This window comes from Martes martes (assembly GCF_963455335.1).
Source record: "Martes martes genome assembly, chromosome: 1".
Taxonomy (NCBI): domain Eukaryota; kingdom Metazoa; phylum Chordata; class Mammalia; order Carnivora; family Mustelidae; genus Martes; species Martes martes.
The window spans coordinates 200406219-200425413 of record NC_137888.1 but is presented as its reverse complement, the minus strand read 5'-3'; the positions used below and the strand labels follow the sequence as shown (position 1 = coordinate 200425413).

Sequence of the window (19195 nt, the reverse complement as noted above, 5' to 3'; positions counted from 1 at the left end):
TTCTGCAACAGTCAAAGTCAAGAAGGCTAACAGGCAGGGGGCGCCTAGGTGGCTCAATGGGTTAAGCCTCTGCCTTTGGCTCAGGTCATGATCTCAGGGTCCTAGAATCAAGCCCCCACAGGCTCTCTGCTCGGCAGGGAGCCTGCTTCCCCCCCTCTCTCTGCCTGCCTCTCTGCCTACTTGTGATCTGTCAAATAAATAAATAAAATCTTAAAAAAGAAAAGAAAAAAGAAGGCTAACCAGCTAGGACCCAGTGACTCCACTTCCATGGATATACCTTACAGAAACATGTACAGATGCTGTGACAGTAAGAGCAAAAGCTTAAAAACACTAGTGTTCGTTAAAAGGACTATATATAAACTCAAATGATGAAAAACTTTATAGTAGTTAAAAATATGTTTACATATTTATCAATGTGGATCAAATTTTAAAATAAAGAGTAAAAAAACAAATTGCAGAAATAAACATATTATACCATTTCTAAAACTCTAAACAAAACAACGTAATAAATTTTAAAATTTATTTTCTAGCACACAGAAACACTGGCTGTTATGACCACAACTGTCTGCGTTGGAAGAGGATGGAACTGCTCTCCACAATCTGCAGTGCAACATAACGGCTAAGAGCAAAGACAAGAGCTAGTTCACTTCCAATACCTACTAGGTGATACCTTCATGTTCTCATCTGTTAAGAAAAAAAAATCCTGTACCCAATTTCAGGGCTTTATTGTGAGAATTACATGAGTTAATGTATCAAGTGCTTAGCAGAGTATCTGGCAGACCATTACGGTACATATGCTCTCCAAAAAGGACAGCTAAAGCACACACAATACTCTAAAGAACGTGTTCATCTTGGGTGGTATTTGTTGAAACTTTCCTTTTGGTACTTTTTAAAAGGCCTTTTAAAATTTTTCAACTGCCCTTTCCAATGCTTTTTGCTATCTATATCTCCTTACAGAATTCAGATGTTCCATAATTAATTCTTTCCAATTAATTTGGGCTTACTGACATCACCTTTTAACCATTACACTTTTATCCCTTTGTCCCAATATGTCTTCTATCTCCTCGTCTAAACAGTAATTTATACTTAATCTATGCAGCCATTTATAATTCTTACTGTATTGGTTCCTGAAAAGCCGTGGCATGAGCTAAATGCTAAAGAATCATAGGGGAATTTGCTGACTAATCCCCTTAGGCCCCTAGCTCCTGCTCCTAGCCCTCCACTAGGATTCATAGATCTGGGGATGGACCCAGAAATGTGCATTTTCATTACGGGCCCTGCCAGGTGGTTCTGAGGCTGAGAAATACTGTTTTGGTGAAGGGATTCAAAGAAAAAGGGAGAGGGGATTTAAAAAAAAAACAAAACAAAACACAAAGTCCTTGTCCCAGGCAAGAGTCCCTTTATTAACAAGATAGTTCCTTCCTCCAGTATAACTGAAGTGAGCTAAGGTATAAAAAAGGCCATCAATTACTATGCTAATATAGTAAATGAAAAGACCACTTTCACCATTCCATTCTCACTCTTTGGTTGCCTGTCACCTCTCAAAACTCACCTTATACTCCAAAGAGGGTTTTCAGAGATTGTAAGAACACTTGCAAACTTTTAAGAGTTCCAAACAACAACCACCAAAAACACCATGAAAAGATTAGGAATGTAGATCAGACTTAAATAAGCTAGTAGATAAACATTTTATTTGTACTTAGGATCAGGAGTTTTACAGGCTCCAAAAAAACTATTAGCCCATGTGTTTAAAACATGACTTCAATAGCTCTCTGTACCTAATTCTAATCTCTATGAACCGGAAATAAAAATAGCAACCATACTTCTTTCCCTGATTATCTCATTTGATCCTGACTTTCTCTGGTTGTAGTTTGACTTCTCAAATTTCATTCAGAAAAGCTACCTCCCTTCTTAAAACATACGTGGTAAAAATTGAAAGAAAGAACAAAACACTTACTGAATCCTTCTTACGGGACCGCTCCTTCTTCATTTTCCCTCCTGCTGCTCTGATACTGACTCTGTTCTCTCCTCCCAGGTAACCTCGGCAATTAGCTGACCCACAGAAACATTTCTGAGCTTCTTTTCTGTTTAAAGGGCACAGGAGACACGTTATGTGAAAGTAAATCATATAAAAACGTCAGCAATATAACAATCACATACGAAAGAGAAGTCTATTCAGCCTAAAACAAGTAATTATTTTAAGAGACTCCAACAAATCTGGTACTATTTAAAGGAAATGCCTGAAAACTGCTCTTAAAAAATATTCATTCTTTTTCCAACCTTCCCTTATTAACATCAGCCAAAAAGTTAATGAGAAATTTCTTCATTTTGTGAGTACCTACTAATATATAAAAATAAAAGAGCATATACATATTTGAGCTGAGAACAAAACTGCTTAAATAGTTCAACATCTTATATGTAAATGTAACAGGCACACAGAATAAACAAAACGTACTGTTATAAATACATATACACAGATATAAAATTCAGTATGTCCAGGTTATTTAAAAGGAAACATGTAAAAGTTACCACATAAGGATGAGATACTAATAAGAAACATTGTTAAGAAGTAACTACTACCACGGAGTTAAGGAAAAGTGGTGGAAAGAATACAGGCCTAGTCTACAAGCTTGGGTACAAACCATCACAGCCACTTATTCTGTAACTTGAGAAAAGCATGAAAAACTATACTAAAGTAAACTGACAGATTCAGTTTATGACAGCAGCAATCAGAGGCATAAAAATAAATCATTCAATAAATAGAGCAGGACATCACAAACACTTGATTTCTAGTACCCTTTCCTTCAAAGAGGACAGGACAAACATAAGAGGAAAAAAATACAGAGCCCTACCATACAACCTGGTCTGGACTCATCCCGTGACTGCTACACCACTGACTGCCTAGATCCATTAGTTCATGAGGTGCTGCAAAACGCTGATACTGTTACTACTTCATTTATTAGCTGAAATGACCTCCAAGAGAACTTCTTCTCATCAACTATTTGGTTTAATCTAAAGCAGAATTCACTTGGGGAAGGCAGGATAAATGCTTGACTCTTTTTTTTTCAACTTTTAAACTACTTTTTAAAAATCATGAATTGATTGATTCACCAATGCTCACTGCAGCATTATTCACAACAGCAAAAAAGTGGAAACCACCCAAAGGTGCATTAACATATGAATGGAAAAACAAAATACAGTATATATGCACAGTGGAATATTATTTAGCCATAAAAAGGGAATGAACTATTGGTACATGCTACAACATGAATGAACCTTGAAAACATTGAATGTTTTCTAAATGAAGTCACAAAGGACCACATTTGTATGATTCCACATATGCGAAACATCCAGAAAAATCCACAGATATAGAAAGTAGATTAGTGTTTGCCAGGGGCTAAGAAAAGGGGGAAATCGGGCATGAGCTTGTTAATTCACATGGGGTCTGCTTTCGGGGTGCTGAAAATGTTCTGGAACTAGACAGTGGTGATAGTTGTACAAAATATGACTGTACTACTAAACTGTATACTTTAAAAATAGTTAAAAAGGTAAATTTTATGTGACATTTTCCACAATTAAAAATATCTAAAACATGGAAAAAAATCATAAATCAGTTCCCTTCTGACTAATGCAGTTTTATTTTTAAAGTATCATTAAATCTCATGGGTTTTACATAGTAAGTTTCAAATCACCATAGTTATTATCCTTATTGATGCTTAAGTGTTAATGAGAACTCTCTCACTAATATGAGAGCCTATTCAAGCTAGCTCCAAGCCCCTTTGACATGACTCTCACCTATTATAACTGGTTTTCTGACACAACAAAATAATCCAAGATCACCTTGTTCAATTTCTGTCTTAACCTGAAATCAACACTCCTCCAAGGAACCCTGTTCCTTTTAGTGGGGTTCTATGAAACCACAACATAGATGCTAGGGGTATTCACTGCTACTGCATCAGTTATTATTTTGGCTAAACAGAACAAGTAAATTATCTTTCACAGTACAATGAGTACAGATCCGAAAAAATTAGTCATGAGCTGGTAACAAAAAGATAAATGATGGATACACAGGGATTATAGTAAATTCTCTTTACATGCACACACAAACATTTCCATAATAAAAAGGGTTTTTTTTTTAAATTACATATGGAACATAATTATATAAATAAGACAGCATGGAATTCAGAGGAAGATTATACAGTTCCTGCATAAATCCCTAATGTCCACAAGTGTCATACAGTAGGAAAAACACAGAAAACTGAAAGAGTAAAGACCTGGAGGCACATACAACTTTTTAGTAGTTCACATCAAAGTTTTATATCTCTATATCTGAACAGTCTACTGCCCCATCAGAAGCAGCAAAACAGAATCAAAACAATACTCACCCGTATCTTTGGAACTGATAGTCAAATGTTAACTCTGAGCCTGAAGTAACCAGTTTGGTGGTAAAAAACCCGACCCTCAGTTGTCCGTTCACAGTCCACTGAGATGTTGTTTTTAAAAGAAAAGAAATTGGTAACTGATTAATCTGTGTGTTTTTCTTTAAAGATCCTCATCTGCCTTAATTATGTGTGTGCCTTTAGACAATAAAAGCTTTTCCAAATAGCAAATAGGGAACTTTCTTTTAAAATAAATGTATTTGTTACTCTTACTTAATATCATCATCTATAATTTGTCTCTAATAAAAGCAACTGCTACTTTAATTTGTATAATATACATTTCCACACAGTAAATATTCACTTGTACTAAAAATAGACAAATAGGGAATGCTTGGCATCACTGACTATAATTATAGGCAAATTGGTATTACCTTATGTTAAAAGTAACTGTATTCTAAAATAAAATGGAGCATGGAACCCGGTAAACAATGATGCCAAATGTTTAATTTCAACAAAAACTGGTGGTCATATGACTGAGTGTAGTGAAAGGGAAGGAAAGCATGAGAACAGCTGCATGAAACTCAAGAATTAAAATGGGACTAAATACACAGGAGTTAGAACTTGTAGTTCCAGAACATGTAAGCTATAAGTCAACTAGAGAGCTCCTGTCCAGACGATGTGAACACATTACTGATGAAAAAACCCAGACTTAAAGAGATAAAGGGACAGAGTACACCTGGAGTCTCACAGTTAGACATGTGGCCACCAGCTACAGGCAAAACTAGAACCAGAATTTTGGTTAAATGATTATGGTCTGGGTTCTCCTATTTATTATACGGCTTGGCTCTTGGAAGAGCCATATCTAAGATCTATTAGTACACAGATTCAAAAGACAAAAAAATTTTAAAAAACACTATTTTAATATGAAATGGAACCACTGATTGAGAACCATTAATATGAATTGAGAACAATTACTTCTCTAGGGAGCAGGTCCATAGCCTTCTTAGCCTAAAAAAGAACCAATGTTCTAACATATATATTGTTCCATCTAAGCTCAAAAACAAATTCAATAAATGAATTTAGTGTCAACTATGTGCCAGGCATAGGGATATCGAGATGAGCAAGACCCAGAGCCTAGCCTTGTCGAGGAGTAGCAGTGTAACCACATGTGTATCACATATAATCCTTCTCATCTGTGGCTATTCAGCCCCTTATGTTATTAAAACAGCCGAATTTGGCACCTGGATAAGAGCTGATAAAAATCTGAATATAATAGTACACGCTGGACTTCATCAAAATTAAAGTTCAGTTTGGTACCTTGAAATAATAGCTAAAATTAGGGCGCCTGGGTGGCTCAGTCGCTAAGCGTCTGCCTTCGGCTCAGGTCATGATCCCAGGGTCCTGGGATCAAGCCCCACATCGGGCTCCCTGCTCGGTGAGAAGTCTGCTTCTGCTTCTCCCTCTCCCTCTCCCTCTCCACTCCCCGTGCTAGTGTTCCCTCTCTTACTGTGTCCCTCTCTATCAAATAAATTAAATCTTTAAAAAATAAATAGATAAAATTTATGGGCAAAGAGAGGTGACAATTAAATGCAATGGGAGTTCCTGGATTGGCTCCTAGCCAAGAAAAATGACAGATAGCAAAATCTGAATAAAGACTTTAGATTAGTTAACAGTTAATAGTATTTCTTGGATTGGGTAACTGTATAATGGTTATGTACAATGTGAACATTTGGGGAAGCTAAGTGAAGCATATGGAACTCTATACTGTTTCTGCACTATTTTGTATATTTAAACTTATTTCAAAATAAGATTTTTAACAATAGAGTAGGAAAAAACAATTCAAATGATTGAAAAAATAAAATCCACAGGTACCCTTAATGTAGAACAGCAATTTTTTTTTTAAGATTATATTTATTTATGACAGAGAGAAATAGCGAGAGGGAATACAAGCACAGGGGAGTTGGAGAGGGGAAAGCAGGCTCCCTGTCGAGCAGGAATCCCGATGCAGGGGCTTGATCCCAAGACCCTGGGATCATGATCTGAGCCCAAGGCAGATACTTAACGACTAAGCCACCCAGGTGCCCCAAGAGAACAGCAATCTTGAACAAATATCCCAAACTCTAAATCTACCTCAACTTACTTTTTGAGTTTCACAGTTTGGTTCACAGCTGTGATTCATGAAACGAGAACAGTTTCCTTTCTGAGTGGCATCTATTATCTAGGGAAAAGGATCATTTTAAGAGTTAGAAATGAGACTTTAAAATACATGTATATTTTGTGAAGGAAAGGCATTAGGCAAATGTACGGCCTATATTTCCAATCCCTCCTCCTCTTTGTCTCCAAGAGACAAATATCCAAATATCCTCCTCTAGGAGATCTGCTAACTGTAAACGTCTTACTTATAAGCAAAATTGCTTACTTATAAGCAAAATTATCTCCATATCTAACCAATAATTCTTCCATTTACTTTTAGCTACTTCTTATATCCTCTTATATTCCAATCTCATTTCTCATGTACAAAACTCCATTTTAAAGTGCACATTATACCACAGTGCAGGAGCTCTCAAACTACAGTGTCTATCTGAATTCCCGGAGGGCTTGTTAAAACTCCTGCTGGACACACCCTCAGAGACAGATTCAACAGGTGCTGGGGTAGGACCTAGAATTAGGTTTTCCAGGACTGAATAAAGAGACAGATATGAGAATCTAGCTAAATTTTATTACACCAGACATTAAAGAGATTTGTAAAAATGTAAAACAATGGTACTCATGTTTAAAACTAAAATCATTTGAAAATGCTTTATTTTTCATAAAAACATTTATGTCAACGTATAATGGGCTTGTTGCTTTTCAGTGGTTTAGTAAGTATTTTTCCATTTCTCAGCTTTAATTTTTATTTAAGTATTCACAAATATAACCCACATCAAAAAAAAAAAAAAAACCCAACCCTCTTTAGAGATATCAGTCATTTTTAAGAGTTATAATATGAAGCATGTATGTTCACATTTACCTATATATGTAAATATCTCCCTCTCCCACTCTTTTTATAAACAAAAACTGTATTTACTATTCTGCTCCTCTTTTTTGTCACTTAATGTCTTTTAAAAATCTGTCCGTTCAATGACCCTTTCAAACTCAACAATTTCCTGATCTGTTTCAAAGCAAACACATTCATGCTGCTCACCTCATCATTCTTCAGGGCCATGAAATAGTAGTGGATGTTTTTGTTCCGTGCATACTCCTTTACCCGGGCTTTAAACTCTTTATGATCAAGTACTTCTCCACAATATTCTAGCACAAAGGTGTTCCTGGCAAAACAAAGGGGAAATGATAGCACTTCCTGCCTAGGAGCTATATGGAAAACATACATCCATGTAAAAATAATGGATTTAACAAAATATAAGTGGATAAATTTGGTATCATACGAGATATAATTAGAATATATAAAGTACCCAGCATCTAACTGAGGTTTTCTCCTTCCTAATATTTTTCAAAAAATGTTGATTATAAGACACTTTTACATTTATACACACTACCAAAATATGTATTCCTGATCTAACAGATATTAAAACACTCAAGTCTGGTTTATGATCATGAAAACAGTGATTTACAGCTGAGATTTACAGCTGAGAAACAGCTCTGAGGAAATCAGGAGGCACTGAAATATTAAAGGCTTTATGCTCAGGGCGCCTGGGTGGCTCAGGAGGTTAAGCCTCTGCCTTCAGCTCAGGTCATGATCTCAGGGTCCTAGGATCGAGCCCCGCATCGGGTTCTCTGCCCGGCGGGGAGCCTGCTTCCCCCCTTTCTCTGCTTGCCTCTCTGCCTACTTGTGATCTGTCTGTCTAATAAATAAAATCTTTAAAAAAAATTAAAAAAAAATAAAGGCTTTATGCTCTAAGAAAAAAGATGGCAATTTAAATATAGCGGCCCTTCTACTGCCTTTATTCAAAGGTCTCTGAAGATGTTTAAGGTCAGATAGACCTTTTCTCTCACAACATCCTCTGTGAGTTTTCTCTAGTATCTATCAATAATCATGATTAATCACTCTCCTTGGCGTCTCTCAGATACCTTCCATCCCTGATTGGTCTTTCCTTGGTTATTTAGTATCTTCAATACTGGAGAAGAAATGAGTATACTATATACAGGGAATGTCATGGTATTTAACAGTAACTAACTAGCAGATTAGCTCCAAAGCCTTCCTCACCCTGTGCATATCTCACAATATATCCTCTTTGAGGGGAATGATCTACCAGTGAAGATCTAAATAGTTTGGAACTAAAGCATGAAACTGACACTACCATCAGCATATGGAAGTTATATGAGTAGGAAAATGTGGGAAACCTGGAAACATTCAGTGCCAGTGTATTTTACCAAAGCAGGGTTCTTTGTGAGAAGCTTAGAAAGGTTAAAGAGCTTTAGGAAACAATGGAAAATATTCTCTTTTAAAAAAAGAATTTTAGGGACGCCTGGGTGGCTCAGTCGGTTGAGCGGCTGCCTTCGGCTCAGGTCATGATCCTGGCGTCCTGGGATCAAGTCCCGAATCGGGCTCCTTTGTCCAGCAGGGAGCCTGCTTCTCTCTCTGCCTCTGCCTGCCACTCTGCCTGCTTATGTGCTCTCTCTGACAAATAAATAAATAAAATCTTAAAAAAATTTTTTTTATTTATTTACTCGTCAGAGAGAGAGAGCACAAACAGGGAAAGTGGAAGGCAGAGGGAGAAGCAGACTCCCCACTGAGCAAGGAGCCCGACTCAGGACTTGATCCCAGGACCTGGGGATCATGACCTGAGTCAAGGGCAGATGCTTAATCAACTGAGCCACCCAGGCAACCCCATAATAATCATTATTAAACTTCAGTGTAACAAACACATTATTTTCCTACAAAGTAGCTAACCAACTTCAACAATACAAAAATAAAGTGAAAGGGGATTAAGACATAACTTACGAAGGAAGGTCTTTGGCAGCTCTCAAGCCCCAGCCTTTCTTTTCTGTGAGTATGACTTCCACATCTGCATGCTGTTTCCTCTGAAACCGTCTATTGGAACAATAATCCCCATTTGGACACCGAGAAGAACTAAAATGAGAAGCAGAGAAAATTAAATTCTTCAAAGCAGAATCTCTAATGACACACAGGATGTGGATAAAAACGATCAAACAACAAGAACAACAAAAACAAATAAGAGATACAACAATGGCACCTGCCTCGGTGCAGAAACAGGGAACAAGGCCCACTTGCGGAATGGAGAAAACAGCAGGTGACTGGTAAAAGAAGTGGGCTGCAGGAAGACTGAAGGGCAGGTTGTTGATCTATTATATAGAGTTATGAACACCAGCTTAAATTTGAACCTGATCCTGACAACTACGCTAAGTCTGACTGTGGGAAACACATAAAGAAAGGTATCCTATACTTCCCATCTCTTTAGCAAGGTTGGAAGGAAAAGTCAGAAAAGTGCAGAGGCCAGGGCAACGATGTCAAGTTAGGAGGATAGTGCTAACTCCTCTGTCTCCTCTTCTTACATGTGTATGTCATCTCTACTTTCAGTTTAATAAAGGAATATCAAAGTGCTTTCCCTTTATTTTTCTGAGGTATAGGTTTTATTCTCGTAACACTAGAACATGAGCAAAACAAAAAACTGAGTTTGAAAGAAAACACTTTATTAACACTAAGAACAAAATATCTACACTATAAATCACCTTCATATTCTCTTCATGTTAAAAAATGATACAATTTTTCATCAATCAAATTGGCAAAAAAAAATTAACCACACTTTTTTTAATGTAAAGATGTTTATGGCTTATAAGAAAAATATAGAAGAAAATGTCTTAAGAGGAGATAAATAATTATGAGTTAACTATAAACAGACTATATAAAGCAACCTAGAGAAGATTAAGGTATGTCTGTATGTGTTGCTCTGAACAGGCATCCAAAACATATTTAATTATGTGTTCATGTGTGTTTAGGCCAGGGTGAGGGGATAAAATTTTTAAAAAGTACATATGGTAAAGATTTCATTTCTATATGTAAAAAGTGGAAATATCTGTGAATGTTGGTATAGGTATAAAAAGTACTGGGAAAGACCAGAAATAGAGGGATTGGGGTTTGGAAGACATTTTACTTTATGCACTTTTGAAATGCTACGGTTTTATCTCATCTTATAGGAAAAGCTAAAAAATACCAACATTCACCTCTCAAGACATGAACATTATAAGAGATAAAAGGTTACGACGTTAGTTTTAGGGCTACTTTACAGAGCACTGACAACGTATACTATAATGTACAATGCAAGGGAAATCTATCTCCTTATAAACACTGTTATACATTGGAGATTTCATTGCTTATAAATACTCAACGATAGGTAGAAGGAGAAAGGTTAAATCTGTTTCATCACTAATTCTCTCTACTATTTTGAGACATTTAATAGAACGACTGAGCAAAATCAGAACACCTTAATTTACTTACCATTCAATCATGAGGAGACGATTAAGACAATCTTCCCCACATGCTATTTCACCTTGAGCTCTTTCATCTTTAGAAAGAGGTGTACACTCACACTGCATTCGCTTAATATCCCGATGGGATTTATTCTTCTTTCTATTAGGTAAAATTTTGTAAGAATTGGTTTAAGAAATCTCCTGGCAATGATACAACATACACAATCAAATATGTGCTAAATCTCCTTAGTTTCACATTTAATGATTCTGGTTAAGTCAAACATTCAAAAGGAAGAAAATATCTCCTCACTAGTATCTGTGAGACTAAAAACACTAAGACTTATGTTGCAAAGAGAACGAGAGGCAACCTTCAGCCTGGACAAATGAGAGGACTGGGTAATTTCAAATCTATCATTTTAGACTCAGCCCTCATTTCCTAGTCCATTTCAGCTAAGTCTCAAATTCTGAGCAATTTCGAGTGTTAATAGTCATATTTGGCTCAGGAAAAAAATGAGAACCAAAAAGTGACACAGCTGATTAAAATGAAGTTTAAGAATCAGTCCTCCTGGGAATGTGTGGGGGCCTCAGTCGGTTGGGCATCTGCCTTTGGCTGGTTATGATTCTGGAGTTCTGGGATCGGGTCCTACATCAGGCTCCTTGCTTAGAGGGGAGCCTGCTTCTCTCTGCCTGCTGCTCCCTCTGACAAATAAATAAATAAATATCTTAAAAAAAAAAAAAAAAGAATCAGTCCTCCTAGATGAGCAAACAATGGTTGAGAAAAAAAAGATATTTAACTTATAAAACATAGAGACTGAGGAAGGAAAGAAGCTGCTAAAAAAATAAATTAAAAAATACGTTTTTTTTTTTTCTTTCAGAGAGAGCATCAGAGCATATGCACACACAAGCAATGGAGAAGGAACAGAGGGAGAGGGAGAGAGAGAATCTTAAACAGGCTCCATGCCCAGCTCAGAGCTCAATGCAGGGCTCTCTCTCACAACCCTGAGATCATGACCTGAACCAATATCAAGAGTCAGACAATTAACAGATTGAGCCGCCCAAGCACCCGTAAAAAATAAGACTTTTAATTAAGAGTTTAAGTCAATAAATCTTTCAGAGAATCTTTCAGTAACAAGGCATTTCTAAAAATCTTATTTAAAATAAAATTAAATGATTAAAAAAAGAATGAAGTATAATTTACAGAACTGTATTACAGAATAATAAGGCACTGCAGAATAATCAGAGGACTAAACTTTCTCAACAGACTGATTTGGGGGTAAAAAGGGAAACTGTTCAAAACAGACTGGGTTCATAAATACCTACACCAGAGATTGCAAAGAAAGTGAAAATGTGATTATTTCCTGGCTTTTATGTTGAACTTTCTTTCTGACCCTTGTCCAAAAGGGAGGAAAAAAAATCAAAGATGGTTGAAGAAGATCGCCTTCTTAAGATCAGGGCAGTCTGACTCCAACTATCAAACAGTGAAGAGCACAGCTGCTCTATGCGGCTGTCTTAATCTCCTAACTAATCTGCTTTCATCTTCAACATATGGACTATTACAGTCCCAACTTAAAAAGTATCTGAAGAGTGTCCTGATAGCTTCAACTAAGTTTGAGTAACAGGAATGACTCATCTGGATCAATTCAAGGTATCATTCATTAATAAGTGTATGACTATTCTCAGCCTGAAGAAACAGAACTAAAGATAAACCATATATCTATTTACAAGTACTTTAAGAACTGTAGTTTTGAAAAATCAGCAAAAGTTTTATTTTGTATTGCTCTGTAAGGACTAATGCGCACGAACTCAGATAACCCTATTTTCATTAAACCTAAGAACATTTTTTCACTATACTCAATACCATTGCATAATTTGTGTTCTTGGTGGCTCCTAAAGGCCCAGCATGTAACAATAGGCACTTTAAAAATGGTGAATATACATAAATGCTTCCTACTCCAAAAAAGCTCTCCAATGTTCCCACCAACCAGATCTATATGTATGGTGTTACATGTATCTGGATCTCACTGCTGAGCAAATCCCAGAGGACTGGGTTGATTAGTTTTACTTTAGTCTTTTAAAGACCCTGTGCGTGAATACTCACACAATTCCTAAAAACTACTACTTAAAATATTCAATATTTTAAACTTAAACCTAATTTACTAGATGTAAATTATAACTGTAAGAGACTCTCTATATCATAAAAAGGTTTTTATTTTTTCAAGATTTACTTACTTATTCAGAAAGAGAGAGAAAACGTGTGAGCAGAGAGAGGGGCAGAGGGAGAGAGAGAATCTCAGACTCCAAGCCCATCACGAAGCCTGACACGGGGCTCAATCTCACAACCCTGAGATCATGACCTGAATTAAAACCAAGAGTTGGATGCTCAACTAACTGAACCCAGGAGCCCCCAAAAAGTTTTCTTGTTTAAATACGAAAAACTTCTCATGAGACCTAATTTTAACTTTACCTTAACCACAGTGAAAAAAATTTCATTATAAAAACAATTTTTAACACTTAAAAGGATGATGGTAGAGACTTAGATAGAAGAGAAATTTGCAAAAGGAAAGACTACAGGTTTTTTTGTTTAAAAAGCCACATTCAACACATATTCATATTGGGAAAACAAGAGGACTGTCGAGGAAAGGTGAAAGAAAGCGGGCTGTGCGGCTCTGCTTTGGAGGACTATGTTTCATTACTCCTATTCTCATTATACTTGCTTCTTGTTAGGGATCTGTAGTAAACCATTTTATCATTTAATTCTAAAATAGTGATTATGCTATTGCCAAATTTAATCATTTCATCTATTAGCAATAGACTAAAAAACCAGACAGAAAATGGTGTTCTAGTCCAGTTCCAATTTTATGAAGTACCTTTCAAAGATACATCATTCTGAGCATTTTTGAAAAGGAAAAGAAAAAAAAAATCAAGCACAACTACTTTTTTCTTTTTCTAAGAGCAGACTATTTTGCTGAGATTTTGTTTCATTGTTCATCATAGTTACACATGTAAAAGGAATTTAAGAAAAATAGGGCTGGCCTAAATCATACTTTCAGAACCCAAAAGGTAATGAGACTCCCCCCTCAAATAAAAATAATTAGACACCCCCTTCCTGGGCAGGGGGGATGGATACTGAGGGAAGGACCCTATAACATCCAATCTAAATAGGTAAATACTTTTTCAATTGTTCAATGTATATCTTATCACAAACCTGTATTTCATACAATTGACCTCATACAACGTGAATCATTGAAAGCTGATTTTTTTTTTAAACAAAAAGAGGTTAAAATTTGTTGGACAAGTATTAAGCAAGCTTACCTTTCTGTTAAATAAACATTTTCTTCAATCAGATCGAAGTAACAAGGCATCTTTCCTTGCTTGGCATATTCTTTCCATCGCTGTGGGTCCCTGAAGTCCTCCATGACACAAGAAGGCCCAACCAGGGCTGAGCCTGGAGGCACTGCTGTTTCCCCCGGCTCTACCGCCACTCGAACTTTCTTTCTGTCCTGAAGTTCACCTTCACTTTCAGAATCACTCTCCAATTCCTGTCTCCTTTTTTTTGGAGGCCCTCTATCTTTCATATCATTTTTTTCTAAGTTTTTTGAAAGATCTTTCTTTTCGTTCACAGTTAAAGAATCCTTAATGGAATTGCTGCTTATTTCAGGTGCTTGCACTGACCCCTTGTCCTTCTGAAGGGACAGAAAAAACTTACTGGACTGCATTGAAAAATGAGATCCTCCACGTTGATCCCAATTCTCCTCCTCTTCACGGTCATCTGTTAAGGAATCTGGTACCTGTCCTTGAATTCGATCATACACAACCCCAGTTCCAGGAGGTCTACCTGCTGATCTTGGATCCCAGTAGCCATTGCCTTGCCAGTAATTACGTGTCCCACCATAATGTTCTGCACTTTGCTGATACTTGTGTCCACCACAGGCTCCATAGCTGCTATCAGGTTGTTGATATGTGGTAGTAGGCTTTTCTTGTTGAGAGAATTCCCACCCTAGGTTTCGGAGCTCTTCTGATGAACGGAAACCATCCACTCGCTCACAAGAGGAAGAAAAACTCAACTCTGTTTTTCCCAGTCGACTATCTGGCCTGTTAGGGAAAGTGATCTGTTGCCGAGACTTACTTGGGACATCTTCAAAATCATCAGAAGAATAAACTGGCAGCTCTTCCTGCTGCCTAGAAGCTATTTTGGCTTTTGTGGTTTCCTCAGAATTTGGATGACCTAGAAAGTCAGATTTCACATCTGTATGACTCGTACTATCAACCCCATCACTCTGAGGATGAGCAATTTCAGATAGGTGATTATCTATTTGTTTTCTGCTAGGCTGTGAGAAAGAAACTTCCAGATTCTTCTCTGTCCCTTTATGATGGAAGAACTTCTCGGTTTGAGAACAGGATTTGCTTGCTACACTCTCGAATTTTTCCTCATATGAATGTCTCCTTGACTCCAATCTCTCATCTTCCCAGTGGTCAGAATAGTGTCTGTAACTCTGACTACTCCGAGAAGAACAAGGACTGGTTTCTTCCATGGGCAAAGTAGAATTCTTTGGCACTACCACAACAGACTGAAGACGGTTTCTTGGAATACTGCTATCATCAGAATCTGTATCTTCAGAGTCACTTTCATCACTTGAACTTTCAGAAGAACCAGAATAATCTTCATGGACAGTAGATACAATCTCTGAGGCATGCCCACTACTGTCACATTTTAAGGTGTATGTTACACCATCACTGTCTTCCATGGTTAAATTCAAGTCACAAGATGAAAATACAACTTCTGAATCATCAGAGGTATGCACATGTCCCCTTCCTCCTTCTTCATCTAAAGAGATTTCTGCTCTTCCTCTTCTATCAGGCAATATGGAATTCCCTTCTTCTTGAGCCTCTTGCACGCATTTCCCAGACAACCCATTATTATGCCTATCTTCCCAAGAAGCAAATCCTCTTCCTGAATCAGGCAGGCCGCTATCTACTTCTGCTACTGTTTCTTTCTCTGCATGCTTTAAAAACTCTGTGCTTTTACTCTTTAGCACAGCATCCAAAACCGGAGATGTGTTCTCTCCACAATGCAACAGAGTTAAACTGTCCACTTTTATTCCTGGTGGAAGACTTGGAAGAGATGAAGCAATGCCTGAACTCTCAATAGGTTGATATAAATCATCAAAATGGTTAACAGAAGCCGAACTAGTGCTACCAACATTCTGTTTATATTCTTCACATGCAAATTTTGAGTGCTGATCTGTCAGATTTCTATTATCACATATAACTGTTTTTGATTTCAAATGCACATTCATAAAGCTATTTGAAGAAATCTTCATAACTGAAGGCTCAATCTTTTCAGCTTCAGAATGATGCAACGAAGGGTTCTTGTCATTTGAAGTACAGCATATATCTGAATCTTTGGTTTTACAGCAAGAAACTGTCATATCAACTGGTTCTTTAATTACAGTTTTAGAATAATCTATAGTCATAACCGGCAAAGACATAAGTTTATCTTGGTGTGGTGACACCGGAGGTTCTGCTTCTCTAAATGGGCTTCCTGACTTACTATGCAACATGCAACTATCATCCGTGTCTTTTTCTTTACATCTATTAACACTCTGAAATCCATTTGATGGAAGCATGCATCCTTTGACCAAAGGGGACACCTCCGATCCAGTCACACTATCATCAGAAGACATCAAAACAGTGTCAGTTTTAGAAGTGCAAAATGTTGCCAAATCAGATTCTGCCCCAGGAGATCCATTTATATTTAATTCTATGGGGCAATAACTTCTTAATTGATCATTCTTCACTTTAGATAAAGAGTCTAATTCCTTAATACTATCATGGCTATCGTGTCCTATAAATTCAGATTTAAAAATAAGTGATTCATCTAGCTTTTTAAAAGTAGGTGAATCATTTAATCGATTTGATGGAGATGGAGACCCAGTCTTTTCTCTTTCAGGAATTTTACTAATCATTCTTAAATCACTACCTTTTGAACAAGGAGCCTGTAAATTAGAAGAATGAGATGGTTTGATTTCCTCATTTAATTCTGTACAACAGAAAGAATTTTTAAATTTATCAGACTTGGATATAGATTTTGAAAGGGTAGATTTGTAACGGGAAGCACTGTTATCATGCTTGGAATAGGAGGACCCCCGTCGGAATACCAGTTCATTAGGGGGAGAACAACATCTTTTCATTGCTTCATTTTCTGAAGTCCTTTTCGATTCTCTTTCTAATTTTGAAGAATACTTTCCTCTCTTCTCCATCTCTAAGTAAGAGGACTCAGTTTTGCAGTCCCTATCAGATTTAGAATAGGATGATGATGTCCTTAGGTCTCTGTAAGAGAAGGAATGAGAGGAGGTACGCCTTGAGTAGGTCTTCTTATACTCCTCTTCTGAGTCAGAACTCTCTCGAGCTCTGTTATCTGTATATGGCCGAGAATAGCGTGCCCTCTCTCGATAAGGGGAACTCCGATGGTAGCGACGATCGGAGTCGTAATAATGGGATCGCTCCGACCGGGAATAGGATAAACTAGTTCTAGAGCCTCTGTCAGATCTGGAACGAGATCTGCTCCGCCTTCGCTCTCTCTCTGATCTACATCGAGAAGATATATACCGAGCATCTCTTTCAAGTTTTGAGTAGCTAAAATATTTATCATCTCTCTCTGTTTTAGACCGTGAAGATTTCCCTAAATCCTCATTTTTTAAAGGTGCTAAGCTCTTTTTTGAATCTCTTTCCTTTTCAATGCTTGCTGAAAATTTTAAATCATGTGATCTTTGACTTGAGGAAGTCCGTACAGAATCTTCATCAGATTCTGAAGCAAGAAAGGTGCCTTCAGATTGCAAGGATTTCTTCTTAGGACCTGTTTTTTTGGAGCCCAGATTACTCTTAGAACTATCTGGAATTTCTTCTTCCTTCCCAATATGGGAATCCTCTTTTTGTGAGGGAATATCTACTTGCTCATTCAAATTTTGAGTTATGTGTTCTTCTGAACTATTAGATACAGCAGCCTCCTGCTTAGTGTCCACTTCTGAAGATTCTGGTACAGTTGTAACTGGTGGTTCCTTCAGTGCTCTAACTGCTACATCTACTGGTGCTGTCATCAGAACTGGGATTGGTGTGTGTGGCAAGGCCACTGGCTCTGTTACTGGTGCTGGTGGTGAGGGTGTTGTGGCCTGAGGAGGTGGAGGTGGTGGAGGTGGAGATGAGGGTGGCGAGTCTACAGTTGTTGATTCTGCTATGACTGCTGGTAATGGTGCTATGGGAGGAGGTGGAGAGGTCACTGCTGTGGCAGGAGTCAGCAGTGGCCTGGATGTCACATGAAGCAGATGTTTCTTAAAATGAATTTTGCCCAATTCTACCCTTGATTTTGGTGGGGAAGATTCTTCGGTAGTAGATAAGGTATCTCCAATGTCCATTTTAATTTTAGGGGTCAAGTCTACTTGAAGAGGTCCAGCTGGGGAGTTTGGAGTATCATTTTGCTTTTCATTGCCAAGTGCAGTTAGAAACCTGTTCTGCAAAGTTTTCTTTGTAAGGCTGAAACTGAAAGACACCTTCTGTCGTCCCTGTTCCTCCAAATTAACTTTTGTCTTGGTGCCTTTGGGTAAAAATCGACTAGAAGCAACACCTTTGAACATTGGTCCTTTGATGAAACCTGTTTTCTGCACATTTTCAATCTTTGCCTATAAATGAACAAAACAAGCAGTTACTACAACAATAAAGTTACTTTCAAATGACTAGCATCACGGTTTAAAATGTCAGAAAAATGAAAAGTCCTTTTTAAGGACAGTATGAATTTCACTAAGCTAGATAAGCACTTCTTTATTATAGAAAATTTCACACACACTCAAAAGTATAGAGGATAGTATAAAAAATCCCTAAGTACACACCTCAGTTTCAACAATTACCCGTATTTTTCTATTCTTGTCTGTTACACAAAGAATTTATCCATTTTACAATTTTCCCCCCCAGGCAGAATTTTCAACAAGAATGAAAAAAAAATCCTATGTAATTCAAGACACAACACAAAAAGACAAACAGATAGAGAGCAATAACTAACAACTCAATGAGAATAGTCTAGTCCTATGTCCTATCTGAGAAGAAAAAGCAGAAGTCATTATAACTAGTGGTCTCCCGACATCACACAGAATCACTTAGGTGCTTGGTAAAATATGGATCTGCAACAAAACTCCAAGCAATTCAACAGCAATTCACTGGTTCTAAGTTAGGCAAGAAAGTATGTTTTGTTTGGTTTTGTTTTGGGGGACTAAGCATGTGAGGCAATTCCAATGGACTTTCCAGATTTGAAAACCACTGGTCTATACCAGCAGTCTCCCATCTTATTTTACAGATGAGGTAAGCAAATGAGGACCAGACTTTTCTGCTTCCTGTAA

The 19195-nt window shown here is 37.3% G+C and overlaps 1 protein-coding gene across 5 annotated transcripts in view; it reads right to left on the bottom strand.

Moving 5' to 3' along the window:
• SETD2 (SET domain containing 2, histone lysine methyltransferase) overlaps positions 1-19195 on the bottom strand; it is a 123727-nt gene that overhangs the window by 72015 nt on the left and 32517 nt on the right. For all 5 annotated transcript variants that reach the window (XR_013968339.1, XR_013968340.1, XR_013968341.1 and 2 more), the window contains 7 exons: positions 14121-18484; positions 10837-10968; positions 9322-9450; positions 7564-7687; positions 6520-6597; positions 4386-4483; positions 1958-2084 (listed from right to left, as the gene is read on the bottom strand). Coding sequence is in view for 2 of the 5 variants with exons in the window: in XM_080829243.1 (XP_080685369.1) it covers positions 1958-2084; positions 4386-4483; positions 6520-6597; positions 7564-7687; positions 9322-9450; positions 10837-10968; positions 14121-18484 (5052 nt within the window). In the remaining 3 variants the exon portion in view is untranslated. The remainder of the gene's footprint in view (positions 1-1957; positions 2085-4385; positions 4484-6519; positions 6598-7563; positions 7688-9321; positions 9451-10836; positions 10969-14120; positions 18485-19195) is intronic.